General features: G+C 45.1%; 2 protein-coding genes and 1 pseudogene across 2 annotated transcripts in view; 2 read left to right on the top strand and 1 right to left on the bottom strand.

Annotated features, from left to right (window-relative positions):
* Positions 1-583: 583 nt before the first annotated feature.
* Positions 584-2,165, top strand: LOC113988375 (annotated as a pseudogene).
* A 2,319-nt stretch (positions 2,166-4,484) lies between these two features.
* LOC113988372 (nuclear cap-binding protein subunit 2) lies at positions 4,485-7,699 on the bottom strand. The gene is made up of 4 exons (XM_027721891.2): positions 7,551-7,699; positions 7,257-7,438; positions 6,348-6,486; positions 4,485-5,690 (listed from the first exon to the last, which is right to left on the bottom strand). Exons 1-4 carry the CDS (start codon positions 7,635-7,637, stop codon positions 5,592-5,594), a joined length of 507 nt encoding a protein of 168 aa, XP_027577692.1. The 5' UTR covers positions 7,638-7,699; the 3' UTR covers positions 4,485-5,591.
* A 174-nt stretch (positions 7,700-7,873) lies between these two features.
* The window catches only part of TEX11 (testis expressed 11), a 29,452-nt gene continuing 17,580 nt past the window's right edge, over positions 7,874-19,745 (top strand). Inside the window, exons 1-10 of the mRNA XM_027721881.2 lie at positions 7,874-8,001; positions 8,083-8,270; positions 10,142-10,226; positions 11,399-11,478; positions 12,026-12,106; positions 12,186-12,305; positions 13,787-13,867; positions 16,047-16,132; positions 17,457-17,514; positions 18,271-18,366. Coding sequence (XP_027577682.1) covers positions 7,971-8,001; positions 8,083-8,270; positions 10,142-10,226; positions 11,399-11,478; positions 12,026-12,106; positions 12,186-12,305; positions 13,787-13,867; positions 16,047-16,132; positions 17,457-17,514; positions 18,271-18,366 — 906 coding nt within the window. The 5' untranslated portion in view covers positions 7,874-7,970. The remainder of the gene's footprint in view (positions 8,002-8,082; positions 8,271-10,141; positions 10,227-11,398; positions 11,479-12,025; positions 12,107-12,185; positions 12,306-13,786; positions 13,868-16,046; positions 16,133-17,456; positions 17,515-18,270; positions 18,367-19,745) is intronic.

Genomic DNA, 19,745 nt, shown 5'->3' with positions numbered 1-19,745 from the left:
GTTCGGGGCAGCATTGCAGTGGAGGTCTGGCTGGGGTCACCGGCTGATGACAGTGTGCCTTGGCCACAGGCCATGCCAGGGGTGCAGTGCTGGTGGGTCAGGGTGCCAGGGGTGCAGAGAGTGGGTGACTCTCAGCCTCCCTCCCCATCTGGCTCCACCCTAATCCCGTGGCGTTCTTAATTTCGTATCCAGCTGCCTGTGGGGGACACAGAGCTTTCCTGGTGGAGCCATCGCAGTAGCTCTCTGCACACCAGCTGCATGCCACCTCCGGGGGGCTGCTGAGAGGAGCCCGTGTGGCCACACAGGCCGGAGACAGGGTGGAGATGGGGAACTGTGACACTGAGTCCTTGGAGTAAGAGCTGTCACTGCAGAGGCTGCCCCTGCACTGCTCCCCTACCAGAAAGGGGGTGGCCCTGGCACATGGAGATGAAGCAGCAGATTAAATTTTAAACTGGGTACAATAATCTGGTTAGGAGTTAAAATAGGCTGGCAAGTCTGTTCTGCTCTGTGACACCAAATGCTTCAACCTGAGGAGTTGATGTGCCACCTTCTTCCCTGTAAAACCAGTGAGCGAGTGGGTACCATCAGATCCCCTTCCCTGCAGGTGATCAGCTGGCGGAGCGGTGGCTGCTGAGTGGGACAAATCCATCAGCAGGACACGAGTCCTGGAATCCAGGGAATTGACTCCAGGCAGATGGGGTCACCGGCATGATGGAGCAAACTGTTCAGCTCCCGACATTTCTACAACAGCCCCGGGTTGTGCTGTGCGGGCCTCGCTGTCCAGAAGAGCTCCAGGAGATCAAAGCCGGTGAGATTCCTATCACTCCTCACTCACCTCGCTCCAGACAGGTCCCAACCCTTCTGCTTTCTGTGGTAAGAATAAGCATGCATGACCCAGTAGCTGGCAGGAGGCTGTGTGCATCCGATAATCCTCCTGGCCCTGAGCTCTCTAATCATGCAGGCTTAATGCTCGCCTCGCTTTGCCTTTGCAGGCCTGGCATGATGGCTTGCTGCCAGATGGTTGCTCTTCTCTTACTCTCCTTTCTTCTAGTGCTGCAGCTGGTGACCTGGTTCCCACTCGTGTTCCCTGCTCCACACTGCAACCAGCCAGAGGGTGGTTCCTGTCACAGTCTGTCCTGGAGCTTATGACATGCTGTGACCACGCCTGCCCCCAGCAGGACCTCATCCTGATCCCTCAGAGCTTCCAGGAGTACCTCTCTTATGAGACAGTGTATCCCAAGAGCACCCATACCCTCACCATGGTGGAAGTGAGCCCTTGAGTGAGTGGTGCGAGGAGGAGGGGACAGAGGCAGCATGTGCAGTGCAAGCAGCAGATTTATGATTTTTCCATCAGTTGGGGCCACTTCCTGATGAGCTCCCACTTCTTTGCCACCATCAGGATCCCCACAGGCTGCACGGGTGAGCTGGTGTTTGAAGACACATCCCCATCACTGCCTACTGCCTTCACCATGGCAAAGTCTACGTGAAGGGGGTCAAGAAGATCCAAGTGAGTTTCCTGATGCTGGCACAGAGTGCTGGCAACGGGATGGGGAGGCTGGTGATGCACATGGGCCCATCCTTGGTCACTGTGGGCTATGACTACACCCTTTTGAGGCTGCACAGGCCATGCTGGTGCCTGCACATGAAGCTGATGGCAGCTCTGGCAGCAGAGAAGATGGCTGGGAAGAGGAGTGATTTCTCAGAGTTTGACGGTGACCTGCTGGGTGAAGTGGTCTGCCTCTTGTGTGGGAGGGAGGACGAGATGGTCCTTCTCACCTACTGCGATGGCAGCCCTGGTGCATCTGGCTCTGGGGTGTGTGTGCAAAGTGTGAGACCCTATATGACACTATACGAAGCTTGCCTTATGTTTCCCTACCTCACACACATGAGATTTTTTGCTAATCCTACATTTTATGGCTGTTACCCTTCTGCATCTTCCTTAAGTTCTCCTATTTTCCTGCTGTGTTTACTCAGGCAATTATTCCCTCTGTAATTCATATTCTCCACAAGGGATCTTACGCTGGTGGTGCTTTGCAAAGCTGGACAGATGACTGCTCGTATTTTTCACTCTTAAATCAACATCCTGTTCCTTTTCACTGCATCTCAGGGGCAGCCTTTATCACAGGCCACTCAGTGCTGTCACTGCTTAAACCTGATGAAGAATAAACATGCAGTTCCTTCAAGACCTGTGACAGTTGTACGGGCACAGCAACCTGACTTGCAAAACAAACATGTAGGAGACATTTCAACAAACTAAATGTAACACCTCCTCTAGCTCAGTTACCAAGACTTCATGTGAGTGTTAAACTAATTTAACTTACATGCCTGGTCTGCAGATGGATGTGCAACAGTTTCTATCACCCCAGATGAGATAATGCATGAAAAATCATGATGACACATTACTGGGCAGGGAGCAGCTGCTATTATTTACACAATAGAAACCAAATTTACAGACAGAATTTAACTTGTTCAGTGGAATTACCTGCCCTAGCTGAGAGGTTCTTGGGGATAGACCAAGAAGGGTTTCCATCTCCTCTGGTCCCTTGTTTGGACATAAGAACAGGCTAGAGAGTGCCAGCCATGGCCTTTTTAAAATAGGAAGAAACACAGGAAAGGGAGTTCTTGGTTCCTTCCTCTCTGAAGTGCTCACTGAGCATTTGTTATGCTTCACAGGCTACTCCAGTTAGCAGGTGGAACAGGCGACAGGACGGGGAAAGTTCTCCCAGAACCTGCTGATGTGAAACGTAAGTACTGGTCTGATTCAGAGTAGCCAATACACTTCACAAGCAACTTGCTTTTGACATCAGCCATCAGCTGCTGCACAACAGAAGAGGAAAAACCAGCACCAAGACAGAAGTGCAGAGAAACACAGGGAGACTCGTGCACCCTTTTCAGTGTTTATCTATATGTTTGCAAGTGGCAGCAGCTTTAAGACACTTAAGAAACGTGTCCCCCCACCCCAGTTTGTGTTATAGAGGAAGTGGTTTTGACACACAAACTGCAACAGGTACAGGACTCACTGCTGGGGTGGGCTGACCTTGGCTGGATGCCAGGTGCCCACCAAGCCACTTGTACCAATCCCCTCCTCAGGGGTGTCCCTGCCCATGGCAGGGTGCTTGGAACTACCTTTTTTGGTCCCTACCTTTTTTGGGTTACTTGTTGGAGTGGGCTCACAAGCTGACAATAACCTGGAATATGCATTCTTCAGAATCCCACAAGACTTAGGAAAGCTAGTGTCTCCTCCTTGTTAGCTGTTAGCATAGTTCTTACCTTGATCACATCCACAGGGACGTGATGACATCCATCTGGTCATTTTATTCCCAAGAATTGAATAGCCACTGGGCTTACCTGTCTTCCTGCTGACTTTTGCCCCCGTTACCCCAGCACTGGGACAACCACTCAGGAACCCACATACCTGCCTGGTGTCTGTAATCTTTCTGCATGTCTCAAAGTTCTGGTGAAGTCAGACTGGGTAGTTTCCACTTCTTGTCTGAATTCCCTCGTTCCTTTTTGCTGAAGAGCCAGCTTCTTGATTGAATCCCTCTTTCTCCTCCTCCCTTAATAGTTGATCACCATGTCCACCGTTTGTTTTTCACGACTGGGGCAATTGTGTTCTTGTATCTCTACTATCATGACTTCAGATGTAGTTTGTACCCCAGCCTCTGTCAAGATATTCTCAGAGGTGTCTTGGGTCCCTGACTTAACCACAGCCCTCTGATAGCCCTGAACTGTGGCTCAGCAGGCTCATGCCAAGGCCCAGCACAGTGCCAGAAGCTGCTGGTTTTCACTGGGGGCCCCTTCTGTCAGGAGGCATGTGAGTTTGCCAGGGTTACTTGCCTGTTCAGGTGTGAAGTCCTGGGCTATGGGAGGTGATAACTGCCCAGGCACCTGCCCAAATCCTTCCACACATTCTGCCACCCACGGACCAGCCGCCGCAGGGCACATTTTAGTACTGACTCACCCAAAAGTTGCCTTCTCTTACACCAGGATGACGCCAGATTACACAGACCCCATGATATGCCAGCAGTGTTAATTAGTAGTATTAAACAGCTCATGTAAGGGTGAGCAGAGACCTCACAAGCCTGCACAATAAAGCCACCCACACCAGTCCCGGCTAGGGAGAGGGAGATGTATTCCCTGATCCACTCCACGAGACAGCTCCCCCAGCAGAGCAAGGCCATCAGTGTGCAGGGCAAAGCACAGAGCAGTGGTTTGTACTAACATGTTCCCAAGCCCAGCAAAGCAAAGAGATAAGCAGTGCAGCCAACAAACTGTGACCTGACAGGAGCTGCCTGCTTAGTAAATACTACAGCTATAGCACACTGACACAGAACTGCCATGGTCTCAGGCCTCACGCTGGGAACCAACAGGACTGTGGGGGGCTGACCCTGGCTGGACTCCAGGTACCCACCAGGCTGCTCTGTCACTCCCCTCCTCAGCAGGACGGGGCAGGGAGAAAGTGAGATGGAAACGGAACTTGTGGGTCAAGATAAAGGCAGTTTAATCAAGCAAAAGCAAGGTCGCCTGTGGAAGCAAAGGAAAACTAAATATTTATTCTTGATTTCCCACCAGCAGGAGATGTCCAGCCACTTCCTAGGAAGCAGGGCTTCAGTACACACAGCAGCTGCTCCAGAAGAAAGATGTTTTCATAAGGAATGTCCCCCTTCTCCTTTCTCTTAGCTTTTATTGCTGAGCAAAATATCCCATTGCTCAGGTTGGGTCAGCTGTGCTGGCTCTGCCCCCTCCCAAGATCTTGCCCCCCCCCCCCCAGCCTGCTGGTGAGGGGAGAATGTTAGAGATAGCCTTGATGCTGTGGGAACACTGCTCAGCAGTAGACAAAACACTGGTGTGTTATCAACCAGCTTTCTAGCTACCAATACAAAGCACAGGTCCATGAGGGCTGCTGGGGTAAAATTACCTTCACCTCAGCCAGAGCCAATACAACTGTTTATTTAAAAAATTAACAGAAACTTTTTAACAAAATCACACTGAACAGCAAGGATCTGAAAAGCCAGGCAGCGCTGGGGCATCACAAAGAGAAATGCTCTGCAGGCCCTGACCAAACAAAGGGCTAGATGTGCAGACAAGCACCTCCAAGTGGATAATAAGACTTGTTCCACGTCTCTCATCCAAACAGTGATACTGCTTTTTAAGCAGGTGAGGTTGTAAATCAGAAACCTGAATCTCTTGTGCATCCCCACGAGGCACCTGGAGGGCTCAGATGGTGCTAAGCTCTTAAAATGTCCCATTTGAAAGCAACCATGGCTGCAGTTGCAGCTTGGAGGAAGCCACCTGCTTTAGCTGCAACATGAAGAGGATGTCATAGCATAAGGTGTGTGTGACATGCTGCACTTCTTCTTGCCCAGAATCCTGCAGAGCTGTCCTTTTTTTTTCCCTTGTTGCCCCGTATCAGCACAGAACATCCTCTCTAGCTCAGAAGGAAGGGAGAATGAATACATGTATATCCACAGTCTAAGGAGGGCCACCTTTTGCTGGAACTTGGATCTCACTCCATACCCCGATCCCAAATGCGACAACAGGGCTAGCTCTGGAAGGACAGAGCCCTCTATGACCTAGGAACCACACAGCAGTTAATAGATTGCAGGCTGGTGATTTGCCTTCTGCATCTGAATGATCTTGCCAAAGCCACCTCTTCCCACATCGTAGTCTGTCCGGTACTCATCTCGCACCTGGGGCACAGCAACAACACACACGTCAGTAACCTGCACTCCTGTCTCCTCCTGGACTTCAAAATCATCACCCACTCCTTGTTCAGTTGGTGGGCAACTGAAGTTCAGGTTAGAAGCACTTCAACTCGTTTGAGATCTCTTCAAATAATCCACCAAAAAGGTGGTGAAAATGAGAAATAGTGATGTATCTGATGGCCGAGGTATTTTCAGATAAGCAACGAAGACCCCAAAATATTTTCATTCAGCTTTGCAGCCCAATTTTCTGAATTGCCAAGCTTGGCCCCCAGAACATTTTATCCCCTCCACCCTGGAAATCTGCAAAGGAACCTCACACCTTTGCCCTGGGGCAAACTGCTGTGTCCTGAGATTGGCCTGGCAGCTACACTGTCCCCCTCCATACAAATTCTGCATCATTTTAAGAGTACTGGTTTGGATTTGGGAGCATTCTGCTTGCATTACAGGAAGTTTGGACTCCTAGATGGAAACGGCCTTAAGCTGTTCCCAGCTTTTAACACCAAGCATCAGTTACCAAAACAAGCCGGGAGCGACTAAACTTCGCCGTCAGGTCCTTACAGTCTGCGTGAGACAAAACAAGCGAAGAAGTACAGAGCCTTTTGGGGGGATCAGGTTCAGGGGGTGAACTGGTATTGCCTTTACCTGTCCTCCAGTCTTTCCTCTCCCATACTGCCTCCCCTCCTTGAACCCAGCATCCCAGTCGGTCCGGATGATGCGGTCGTCCAGCCGCGTGCCGTTGATGAACCGCATGGCGTGCTCGGCATCTGCCCTCGTGTAGTATCTGAGGCACTCTATAAGGAGATCTAAGCCTGTTTTTTTTTTTTTTTCTTTTTTTTGTTGGGCAGAGGGAAAATAAAAAAAAGAGAACTATTGTATGTTAGAAACAGAAAAAAAACCCCCCACCCCTGCCCTCCAGCCTTTTTCCTCCCTACAGGATCAAAAACTGCGCTAAAACCGGCCAACGCTCTGAGAGGATTCTGTACTTTAATGGCAGTACCTGCAGAGACAAGAAGATGAAACAAAGACATTAAAGCCTTGCTAAGGGCAAGAAATAGGTAATATGCCTCTTTATGCCACGTGAAACTTGACTGAAACAGAACAAAAGGGGAGCTCTGCACAGACAGCTCGTGGCATGACCTGTATGAGCGTGTACCCTGTGCCTGGGAATGCCCCCGTGGCTTATGCTGCTACTTCCTTCAGGTGTAAAGCCGAGGTGAGAAAGCCAACGCATACTCTGGTCACAGAAGACCTCAGACTGAGGACTCAGTTCTCCTTTTGGCCCTTAACCATGAAAGAGATTAATAAATTACAGTAGCTCTCTGCCACCTCCAGAAAGAATAGCAGTGGTGGCACTTGTGATGTGGGGCACCACTGCACAGTCTGTCTCACAGTTAAGGTGGGGGAGAGCAAGGTGCAAGGTTGGAAGGGATGTGCCTTCCAAGGCAGAAAGCACCTGGCTGTGTCTCCCTTCCAGTAGCAGCAGCACAGCTGTGCTTGGAAATAAAGGTGGTAACCACACACGGGCTGACAGAAGGGGAAGAGAAAGGATACTCGACAAAGCAGAAGCCACAGGGGGTCTTCTTGATCTTGTCCAGACCCATGACAATCCTCTTGACATCCCCGCACTTGGAGAAGAGCTCCTGGATCTGCTCCTCGGTGGTGTAGAAGGACAGGTTGCCGACGTACAGCGTGGAGGAGATCTTCAGGGACTTCTCCTGCAGCTGCCTGCTGCCCTGCGGGCACAGAGGCGCACGCGGCGGGGTCAGCGCTCCCACTGACCCGCTCCCTCCCGCTCCATCCCGGCCCTGCCCCGGACACGGCCCTCCCCGCCCCCTTCAGGCGCACCCTGAAGTGCTGGTCGCGGTACTGGCTGATCTCGCAGTACGAGTCGCTGTTGAGCCCGCTCAGCGTGGTGTGCAGGAGCCCCGACATCGCGCCCTCCCGCCCGCCCGGGCCCCGCTCCCGGGCCTCCCTCCCGGGCCTCGATCCCGGCCCCGCTCCCGGGACGCTTCCGGAAGAACCGCGCGCGCCGGAACTCGCGGGCGGCTCGCGAGGGGGTGGAGCCGTCGCGCTGCGCCGCGCGACTGGCTGAGAGAGCTGTCGCTCGGGGCGGGGAGGCGGGGCGGAGGAGCAGAACAGCCAATCGGCGGCGCAGTAGGTCCGCCGGGAGCGCTGGGCCCGGGCCGGCACACGCGCAGTGCGGCGGCGCCGTTCCCACCGTCCCGCGCCCCTTCACGGAGCCGCCCCTGAGGGGCCGCCCCGGCCATGGAGGTTCCGCGCGTAGCCGCCCTGGAAGGTGCCGCGGGGCGCGGGCTCTCCGTCCCCGATAAACGCCGCCCGGCTGTGTGTCACGCCCCGCTCTCCTCCTGTGTTGCAGGGCTGGTGCGGGAGCTGCTGAGGGAGGAGGCGCCGTCGCGAATCGCGGCGCTCACCGAGGAGCTGTTCCAGGCTGCGGGGAGCCTCCCTGAGGAGGCCGGGGGGGCGGCGCAGGGAGAGCCCCTCGCTCCCGGCCCACCTGAGGGACCGGGAGGTGCGTGTGCCTCGCACCCCGCGGGCCTCGCCCAGGTTGGTGCCGCAGCTCTTGCGAACACCCGCTGCTGCCGCCGCCCATCGCCACCGCCCGGCGGCGAGGATCGGTGTTTGGCACTACACAAAACAGTTCATTTTTGAGTCGTGGTAGCCCAAAATAAAGTGGGAAATGTTACATTTTAAAAATCAATGGGAAATGTCGATCCTAAATGTAAAAGTGTGTTGCAATGACCTCACCTGGATGCTGTGTCCAGCTCCAGTCCCCAGCACAGGAAGGACGGATCTGTTGGAGCGAGGCCACCGAGATGATCAGAGGGCTGGAACACCCTTCCTAGGACAGGCTGAGAGTTGGGGGTATTCAGCCCAGAGATGAGAAGGCTCTGGGGAGAACTTAAAGCCCCTTCTCGTACCTAAAGGGGCACCCAATGAGCTGAAGAGGGACTTTGGGCATAGCACAAGGGGGAATGGCTTCAAACTGAAAGGGTATATTTAGATTAGATGTTAGGAAGAAATTCTCCCCTGTGAGAGTGGTGAGGCCCTGTCACAGATTGCCCAGAGAAGCTGTGGCTGCCCCATCCCTGGAAGTGTCAAAGGCCAGATTGGACAGGGCTTGGAGCAACCTGGTCTAGTGGAAGGTGTCCCTGCCCAGGGCAGGGGAGTTGGAACAAGATGGTCTTTAAGGTCCCTTCCTACTCCAACTGTTCTATGATGATAATGGGAAAAGTTACTGGTGATGTTCAGGTTTTTATTATTTCAAATTTCTAGTGATATCTAACTGTCATTTCAAGTAAAAATGCAAGCAGGGAGCACTGATGCGTTAACAGTTTGGTATTTGATCAGAGGAGAGGTCCTTTTCATCCTGTATGACAGCAGACACTTGAGGAAGAAGAGAACAAACAAGCACGCCATTTTAGCTGCCTGGTAAACCCAGTACATAATATTAGAGTGGGAAGTACTCATTTTCTATATTTATAAGTTTATCAGGTGCTAATATCAAAAGGTTCCCAGTGTAGGTATTTAAAATAATTAGCTACTCAGTTTTCTTTTTGATACGTAAAAGAGATGAAGCCTTACTACAGATATTTCTCAAACCTGATAAGATTCTTACAATTCTTTTCCAATCCCTTCAGATCTTAAATCTGTTTCCAGTGTACATAATATATTCTGAAGGCTGCCAGGGAATCAGTTGTATTTTGGACATGGTGATGTGAAATTGCACAAATTTTTTTTCTCTCTGAGTGTTTCTGAGAAATTTGCATCCCAGATGGATGGGGTGAGTGAGGTCATGTTTTGCTAAGTCTGGACTTGGTAGAAATGTAGGTTAGGACATTTCAATTAATGGCATTTGTTTAGGAACATATTCGAATGCATCTTAATTCCGGCACTTCCCTTACAGAATTCCCTTTCATGTAGAATTTCTAATTGAAGCCAAAGGCACTGATGGATGATGTGACATAAATGTGCTGCTTGCCATATGATTTAATTAGTTCTCTTTAGTTTGGATTTACATAGTCATGTTCTGTCTTACCTTGCTTCATCTTAGAAGTGCTCTCGTGTTTTCAGGTGTGAAATAGCCTTTGTAAGACTATGTCTTATGAAATGTGCTTGTGACAAGAGTATGTGCTCCCTGCCAGCTGTGTATACTTGAATGACCCATACTTACAGGTGAAGAAATGCTGTGTGGTCCACTCAGCATGCCTGTTTTCAGGTCATTGTTCAAGATGTCCCTGTGGGATCGTGTGACAGTTTTATGGAAAACTCACACCTTTGACTGCAACGCCAGAGGGAGTTGCACAAACCTGGTCATTACTGTGGTACCTGTGAAAGATGGTTCTTTTTCCAGTAGTAAATTTCAACGGGACTCACGTGCAGGACAAAATTAAACCTCATGGAATTCTCCCATCCAGGTTGAAGAGAGTGCAGTCAGCCTGTGGAACTGGGCTGTGGCCAAACACACGGGTGCTGTTGTCAATGATGAGCAAAAAGCCAAACGTACGTATGTTCTGTACCTTCCTAAATGTGTTCCCCGTGCTGCAGCATGGAAGTGAACAGCTCGCTGCTGACAGGCACATATGTAGTGCTGTAGATTTGTTTGGGGCTTTGCAGATAGGGTGTAGAGAGAGGAGAACGTACAGTTGGGCTTGTATAAACTGTTCAGGGAGGTGTAATAGGTACCTTCTTGTAGCTCACAATCAGTGCAGGCATTTTTATCACTCCTCATTTCTGTGCCAGAGCACAAGGAAGCTGCAATTTACCTTCTGATGCCATGGTTCTAATCTTAAAATACATGGAAATAAAACAGATGTAAAATTTAGGCTGTTGGTCACTTAGTTTATATCAAGTGAAATCGTTTCTTTAATCATCTCATCAATGTTTATATACAGAAAAACTAAATCCTCTTTTTACTGACCTGCTTTAGCTGGGTACACAAATGGTGGATTCTCTTGGTAGCCTGGAGCAGGGCTGGGGGAAAGGAGAAGTGAGCTTTTTCATCTTTTCCCTCAATGTGTTCTTTCTGTGGTTCTATGGGATTGTAGTATCAGGCCTACATTCTTGTCTTGAGGGATTATAGTCAAAATTATGTATAATCTACATCATATAAATTGTGTCAGGTAAAGGGAAAAGGGTAAGTTTACACAAAATAGTGTAATGCTCTCAGATCACAGCTGAAGGGCCAGGGAGAGGCTGTTTTAAATACATTAAGTAGTGTCTTTTCCATCCCTGATGTATAAAGAAGGCCTGAAAATATTTTTGCTTTTTTCTTTGTAAAGATTATTAAACTTAATTTCCTTATTTTGCTCAAGGCTATTTTGAGGCTCTCAAGACATGTTACTGTGAGCACCTGCAATGTAATTAAGTCTTTGAATACCATGTATTTACCTTAAACTCTCTCAAAATTGTTTAATAGGTATTTTAATGAGAATATTTTTTTATTCCTTACTGCCTGAATAGCAATTTTAATCATCTTGGCTAAAATTCAGATTTGCTTTGACTCCCGAAGCTTTCAAATTGTTCTCTCTTTTAATTTCAAATGCCAAACAGCCTTTCAGATATGGCAGGGCCTGACTTTCTGTAAAAAAAAACACAACAACCAACAAACAAAAACCAAAGCCAAAGCCAAAGTGCAAAGGAAGCTGATGAATGGCTGCACTGTTTCCTTGCAGTGCGGCTTGTTGCTTGCAGACTGATCCGCCTTTGTGAGGGCCCAGATCCTCCGGAGGGAACCATCCGAAGGCAGATTTTGGTAAGGCTAATTGTGGGTGAGCAATGAGGTACAGTTGGTCCCCCAGGGAAGTCTTCAAATCTTATGATGCTTGTTTTGGAGAGGGAGTAGAGATATATGTGTAGTTCTGGAAGGGTAGTTGGTGTTTTGGCAGGAGTATTGCTGACTGTCTCTTCTCATCACTTGAGGAAAGATAAAATTGATGATCCCGTTTTTTCCCTTTTAAGAGAACAAAGTACAGGCTGAAGTGGGATCTGTATTTTACCTTGCTGAGACAGTGGAGTTAGGAATGTCTGGTTAGCATCACATCTTTTCACAGGGCAAAATGTGTTATGAGCAACACATTCATTTATTTCAGTATGTTATAATATTGTTGAGGAGGGCACCATAATTCTTATGCTGCATCGAAGTGTTCAGGACTTCATTCAGAAGTGAGAGTTGCTGGTCAGAAATTGCAGAGCTGAAATACCCTTGTGCTGTGTTAGATACACCTCAAGAAAATGAGATCTTACCTTGCCTTTCTTGAAAGGGACTATTTTCACAAAGGACTTACCATTTTCTCCTTCAGATGTCTATGAAAACTGGGAAAGGATGGATAGATGTTGGAAAAGCTGATCTTGCTGATGGATTTCTAGAGAATGCCGTGGGTGTAAGTTTTAATTTCCAGTTTTAATTTCTTACATACACATTGTAAGTTCCTTGGGTGATGCCTGTGCTTTGTTTTCCAGAACATAGAGAAGCTGTATGCAAAGTTACGTAAGGGGAGCGATGGTGAAGCAGATATTCATGAGCACAGAGCTGATGTGGAGAATAACCTTTTCAAAGTACTCTCTTATCAAGCTGAATCAGTACGTGTTCTTCACAGTTTTCCTTATAAGTCGCGAGAGGTATAGAGGGAAACTCTGACCCAGTTATTAGATACCTGAATGCTTGGCACTGAAGACTTGCTGAGGGGTATGTTTCCTTCACTTAGATGTAAGATAGCAGATCTCGTGCCTGCATTCAGTGTTGCAATCTTTTAATGATTTTTAATTTCCCCTGATTTATCGCAGTCATTTTTGCCGTGGTGTTTGTATCTTCCAGTTCAGATTTGTTGCTCTATGATTTGGCTGGCAAGGCTGTTTGTAAAATAAACAGCTGCCTGTATGAATCATAAATGTGTCAGTTCCAACAGTGTCCTGTGCATGGCTGAAGAAGAGGGGTAGGACTGGTGTGGAGCCTGGCTCCCCCAAGCTGAGTTCATGTCACATGTACACTTTTGCTGTGTAGTCACTTAGAACACTCATCATACTGCATTTATATTTGCAATTAGGCTGATGAAGGTATATGAAGGTGGTATTCCTGGCAGCACATAGCCAAGGTCCATATCTAACAAGTATTTGCACTTGTACAAAGTCTTCTGCAACTTACAACTTTGATGACTCTGCAAACTCATGAACATCCTCAAAGCTGTTAATATTATATGCCATCAGAGATCCTGCTATGCATGAATACCCTCTCTTCCATGACCTCATACATGCTACTTTCCACATAGGAAGGCTTTAAGCAGTGGGAGAATCAGTACAAAATTACAAGATCTGGAAATAGCAATTTCCATGATGTTTGATATTTTGTTTAAAGTCTTAACCTCTGGCATCGTACAGCGAGGTAAGAGTCATGGTGATAGTTTTTAAAAAAACAAGCCTGGCGCAATATGAGAGAGGTCTGAAAAAGTGCTAAAGGTTTTCTAGGGCATAAACAAGACAAATTACAGTAATTCCAAGTATGTAATTTAGAAATTCTAAGCTTTGTGAGGAATTGCTGTGCCTGACTGAAGTGTCTGAGTCCTTTATCAATGCTGTAGAGTATGAGAGACATAGGAGTGTTAATACAAGGAAATGTAGTTTCCTGCTTTTGTTGATCACATTGCTGACCCCAGTATCTAGAAGAGGAGTGGTATCTCCAAAATTCTCAGGAGCTGCCCTAAACAGGCCAAAGCAGTGCCCAGAATTTTTAGTTTGGTCATGGAGACAAAAAGGAGAGGTGATGTAAGATTTTCTGAAATGCTGTATCATCTTAGCATCTGAATGATCTTGTCCCATGCATTTGGCCTTTGCACACTACCTAAGGACTGCAGTGATTTTTCTGGATGACTTTGTCATCTGGCAATATATATGGAAATACACAGAATTATTACAGCACTGTAAGGACAGATATCTAATCCCCAACTTTGCTTTACTGTGTGTGAAAAACCCAACTCAAGTCCTATTTTAAAGAACCAGTCTTGTAATGAATTTTAAAGACCAGTAGCACACTAACATCTTATTGGCTTGCTCTGCTGCTTTCTTAGGCTGTTGCTCAAGGGGATTTTCAGAAAGCAATGAGGTGTGTGCAGCGCTGCAAAGATATTTTGATGAAATTGCCAAAAGAAGTAAGTGAAATCATCCTTTCTTTATCATTCCAAACTTCAAGAACCTGCTTTCCTCTCTATCTGTTAAGGAATGACGTGTGCCATATAAAATTTTGAAAAGTACTCTGAACTGTGTGTCTCTTGTGATTGGTTCCTCTGGAATTTTCTTACTAAAAATTTGGCGTGAAAACAGCAGGCTTTTTTTTTTCAAAGTGAATTTTTTTTTTCTTGCTTCTCGTGATTGAGAATTTGAAATAGAATGATAAACTCTTCCTAAACAATGAGAAGACAAATCCACAAGCAAGGCAAAAAGATTTCTGAATTGAATATGCCACTTGCTCTTCTACAGAACCGGCTGCTTTTTACATCTTGATCTTGTATCTTCATTTGTACCCATATGAACTTTTGCCTGGGGTCAGATGGGACAAGAGAAGAGCTGTTACTAAATTTTTGATATGCAAGTCTATTACTACCCTCAGTATTAATCTTAATTTTCATGAAACTGTAGAGGCTTCCCATTGCACTAGACTGTGTTTTTTGTATTTCTTGTGACACAGATAAAACAAACTATCATATGCAGACTAATTCTTTGTTGGCAAAGATAAAAGTCTAATATGTTTATATCAGAATAAACTTTCCCACATTTATTTTCTTCTGCTTACATGTTTTCCCAGTACTTAGGAAACACTTTGTTCCTGTCTCTGTAGGCAATAGAATTCAAAGAGGCAGATGCAAATCCTGAAAGGGAAGTATGGGAAATATGGTAGAAGATTATTTGGGTTTTTAATCAGTTAAACTGATTTTAAATTGGGTTTTGTGATCCGCAGGCCTTGTTCACATGCATCTGAGTGGTTGCAGGGGTCTGGCTTTGATCTGAATCATAAGAGCAGAGCTTCTTACTGTGAATTCTTGAAAATGCTCACTGGGGTCTTTGCATTCCTGCTCTCATTTAACTGAATTTAATCCTTTCCGCTTGATCTCCTTCATTAAACAATATTAAGCTTCTCATAATAAATTGTCTTCACAAACCAGGAGCACTGATGCAGACGAGGGAAAGGTTTCTGATCATGAGAGATAAAATTTACTTCTGGTTTAAAGAGAGAAACAAGAAAAAGGAAAGAGCTAATGATTGCTGAGTGAAACTTTTGGATTGCTGGGTAGCTGTCAGTCTTTAACTCTGCCAGCGTCCCACTGCACCAGAGAGCACCTGGAGAGTATCCCAAGGAAATCGTTGTGTTACAGTGATGTGTGGCACCCCAGACCAGCTGGAGAGGATTTGCAGCTTGTGGATCATCAGTAGTCTGTGAACCAGTACTCAGTACAGTCAGCTTTTTGTTCTGGAAAGAAAACATTCACAAGGGAACTTATGAAAAATAAGGGGTTCACATCTTTTTTTGTGTTTATGCTTACTGAGTCTGTGCTTTTGCAAAGAAATAATAAATTTGAAGCAAGATGTTGTGCTACCTTTCTCATTTTTGCCTGAGTCACTTGCAAGAAACATCCTTTATACTTGGAAAAAAAAAAGTTACCGCAGAGACAAAATGGATGTAAATATTGGCAGCCTGCTAGCATATAAAATGATTTTTCTGTCTCTTCTTTGGGTGACATATGACAGCTGCAAATAATTTCAAAGGAAAGACAAGTTGTTATGAACAGATGTTGCCAGGGCTGATTGGTAAAGCAGAAAGCAACAGTGCTCTGAATAAGCAAGCATTCAAAAATGGTTTTCTCCTAAAACTTTAGATGCAGATGATTGTTTTTAACCCCAAAGAGACATGCTGGGAAGAAGCCTATCATGGAAGAGGTAGAGTCCTCTTCACTTAAATATATTAAACTTTTTTTGTCATTTTTAAAAATGAGGTTGTCATATTCCAGTTTTTCCTCTCAAGTTTTAATTTTTGTTGTTTACTTTACACAGTTCCAGTGCTTTCAGTGTGATTTATTGAGGAACTTTGTGTTCCTTGGGTGTTTCAAGATCCTGCTGTTTTGTGTGTCCCGGACTGGTTAATGATGCTTCCCTTTCTCACACAATTATAGTTCCATTTTAGTCATGTTCAATATCCCCTTGTAAAAGGCCAAAAGTGATAACTGTGGTTATTTCTTTGAAATAAAATGCATTTTAAAGAACATGAGGCTGGAGTTCCACAGATCTAATGATGTTTTACAAGAACATTATAGAAGCAGGAGTCTTTTATTGCAGACCTGTTACCTGTCAATCCTCTGCTACAATTTTGGAGTGGAAACCTATGAATCCAAGAGGTATGAAGAGAGCTCCTTCTGGCTCAGGTAATGTGCAGGGACAAACAAAATAAAATCCTGCTTTTGAGATGTAAAAATATATGTGAAGGAAAGGGGAGAGCAAGGGAAAGCAGAGGCCTGATTAAAAATGTGAGAATAAAAGATTTTAGCTGAACCGAATTAGCTGAGCAGATACTTTGTGGTGATCATACTCTGTTGCCTAAAATTTATGTCTGCTTCCCACATTGATTACCATGTCATTAGAATGAAATCTTTCCATGGTTCTCATCAATTCTCTCCCTAAGACTTCTTCAAAACAGATTATTTTCCTGAAGAGGCTGTTCCCAGTTCTTGTGCCATTCATAAATGACAGTGAAAGGATTTGAAAACTTTGGAAGAGAGTAGATGAATTCTTCTGACCAGTTTTAAACTGATCTGTTTTAAACAGTATTTGAATTTCTCATGAAGAGGTGCTTCATTGAGAGCAAATCCATGACTGATGAAAAACACAAACATCAAGGTGAAAAAGGAAATGTTAGAGATGAGCTGGGTAGGATCCAAATAACTATTGTGGTACTACTAAGGGTGAGAAAAGGTAGGCTATCAGGAAGAGTATCCTAGTGCAATGGTCACAGCCTCAGCACAGAAAATTTGGGTTTATCTCTTCTTGTTCTTTTTCTTTTAAATGGTCAAAAGAAAATCTGTGGCAGCATAAAAAATCCAAAATAATTGTGGTCACATATGTTGTCGCAGAGGATTTGTAGAAATGCTTGGAATTAATTACAGGTAGTGCTTCGAAGATAATTTTATGTTTTATTCTTGTGAAAAATGAAATACCAAATCCCGATGACAGAATTTGAGGAGGAAATAAAGCCTCGCAAAGTGAAAATAACGATCTGGTGAAAGAGATGTGGCTCCATCTAGTGGGTTAAGATTTCTCTGATCTGAGAATATATTAGATCAGGAAACAAATGCCCAGTTATTGTTTTTCTTTCTAGTAGTTCTTTATTTAGAATCTGGTTTTGTGGAGTTACTCCAGAGTTTTCTCCTGAGTGGTCCTTTGTGCTGCCATTTAAGCATTTAGAAGGTGAATGGGGAATCATGAATCCTAGGTTCTGTCTCCGCTATTGATCTGCTGTGATCTTGAGACCAGTCATGAATAGCTTTTGTGTATGACTGTATTCTGTGTCAGGTGAGAATGAGAACACTTGCTTCTACAAAATCTCTGTGGTTAAAACTGTGTGAATACTTAGTTTGTGTGATTTATGTGGTTTCTAACTGGTTAAGAATAGGAATATTGTACCTATCAGAAGACTGACTGAATTTATCTCTCTTATCCCATTTGTTTCTGACTTTCGCTTATCATTGACAGCCAGAGTTATGACATTGGGAAGATGGACATGAAATATTCTGTTGGCAAAAAAATGCAGGTAAGAAATAGAGAAATATCTGCTTTCAAATAGAAGGATTTTGTTAAACTGACTCCAGTGTATCATCTGCCTCTTATGTGCCAAACCTGACCAGTGATTTCTTGGCCTCCTTTGTAGAGTTTGCTATGAAGTTTGGCAGAGTTGCAAGTTCAGTTGCTATGAGCATCAGTCTGAGAGCTCAGTCACTGATGAGTGCCCTTAAATCACATTTGAATCTAAACCCTGAAAGACCATCTCTTCTTCCCTTCCCCTTCTTTCAATACATCATCAGTTACAGCTGTGTCATTTCTGATAGATGTTTGTCTGCCTCATTGAGAAGTTTATTAATCCTTTTACTCCCCACAGCGGATATGGAGATCTTAATCTCTTCCTCTTTATATAAATAATTTATGTATTTGAAAGCCATTATAATGTATGTCTTTATCTTGTTTGGTTTTGTTTCTTTCTTTCTTTGTTTTTCTCTCAGTGAAGTGTGTCCCTCCTGTTCTTTCAATTTCTTCTTTCACTCTGCTTTTTCCAGGTCTCTGATTTTCCTTGCTACCCTTCTGTTCTCCTCTGAACTCTGTTTGATTCATGTCCTGTGTGTACTGCAGTGCTTTAAGACTGGATATGTTTCAGAACTGAGCCATCCCCTTATATGCCTGATACAGGCAGGCAATTTTTTGACTCAAAGAGCTTTTATTTTTCATGACCTTAGAATTTAAGTATTTTCTATTCATATGTATGTTCATATGTGGCTATTTCTTTCCTTTCCAGGCTAAAGTGCTACGTTTGTTAGCCACAACCTATTTCGAGTGGGATTGCACTCTGCACCTTGACAAGGCATTGAAAGCCATAAACTTGGCAAATCAGGTATAATGTGTTACTCTTTTTATGGATTGCAATAGATGAAACTCAGGCATTTATTAACGTAACAATATGGACCACATTAAACACTTGACAACAGATGGAGGTGTAGTTTTCTTTAGTTTTTTTATGCTCCTAAGTACGTTTTGGTGTTCCCAGCTCTTTTTGTAGAGGAACACTTCTTTGTGTGTAGGTGTAGAGCTGCCTTGCTGCCTCCTGTCTATTAACAGTGAGGCCCTTTGATGATGACATGACTAAGATTTCTCTGACGTGTCGTGTGAGTCGACCCAGAGAGGCGGCCGAGACAGCCACCCACGAACCCACAGCTGACACAAAGAGTAAATTTATTTCTGTTACCTCCTTAACTGGGGGATCTCCAAAGCCACACCCAGGCAGAGGCACATGGGAGGACAGAAAGGCAAATTTAACTTGGGGCCGTGCCAGAGGATCACAGGCCGTTCACACGGGCTTATCAGGGCTTATCACCTGCAAGGTCACTGGAGCCATTTACAGTGACCAGTCTTCTGCTTTGTGACCCCTTCCTCCCAACACCTGTATTCATGAGAACTATACAAACAGAGGAACTGCAGCGTGGGCCACCTCAGGTTTATACCAGTTTTTCTGCCCCTCTTTTCTTGCTTTGGGTTATAATGGATAAGTCCATACTACTTTTTGAGGTCCCATCTGTACAAATATTTGAGCAAGCACCAGAGTTCTGTTTTGAAAGCTGTAGCTGTGCTACGTCAGTTTTATTTCAAACAATTGGTTTAGTTATTGCACTTTACTAACACGACTGTATTTCTTCTGGAACCTGAAAAATGAGGTGCATAAGCACACCAGCTATCCTGAAGAAATATATCTTATGTCTCTAAGCAATCATTACAGTGAAGGATCTTGACCTTGTACAAATTCTGTTTCCCATATAAGGACTTTAATTAATTTTGTGCTTCTCTCTGTTCAGGTTAGTGTAAATAAAATTTGAAACGTTCCTATTTGTCTTGGGTTGGTAGTTTAAAAATTTTCATTATCTGTTCCATAAAAAACAAGTTTTCAGTATAAAATTTTGTTTTAAATGAAAGCTCAAATTAATTTTTCCACATGCTGTTAGAACTTTCAGACAGATCATGATGCTTGTGCTCATGAGATCAGGATAAAAGGCAGTGTATTTTAGTCATTCAAATAACATCCTACTACAGTATAGAAGCCCTTTGTCTTTTTCTGTTGTATTTATTATCACAAAACTTTTTGAGATGGAAAGTGTTTTTATCATGATTTTTGATAAATGTACATTTTAATATTATATGAGGGTATGGAAAACTAGAAGAAAATGTTTATTCTAGAGCCTGAAATGTGTAGTTTTAGGGAGAGCTGTAGTAAACAGTCTT

This window comes from Pipra filicauda, unplaced genomic scaffold, assembly GCF_003945595.2.
Source record: "Pipra filicauda isolate LSUMZ 115617 unplaced genomic scaffold, ASM394559v2 scaffold9_size5747161_pilon, whole genome shotgun sequence".
Lineage (NCBI taxonomy): Eukaryota > Metazoa > Chordata > Aves > Passeriformes > Pipridae > Pipra > Pipra filicauda.
Note: the sequence above shows the minus strand (reverse complement) of the source record. Positions and strands in the feature narration are given on the sequence as shown.

Coding starts and splice junctions, on each gene's coding strand:
- LOC113988372 (XM_027721891.2), bottom strand. CDS start 7,637: ATGTCGGGGCTCCTGCACACCACGCTGAGCGGGCTCAACAGCGACTCG. Junction 6,487..7,256: donor TGTGGCTTCTGCTTTGTCGA/GTATCCTTTCTC, acceptor AGAGTGCCTCAG/ATACTACACGAGGGCAGATG. Junction 5,691..6,347: donor GAGGAAAGACTGGAGGACAG/GTAAAGGCAATA, acceptor GCTGTGCCCCAG/GTGCGAGATGAGTACCGGAC.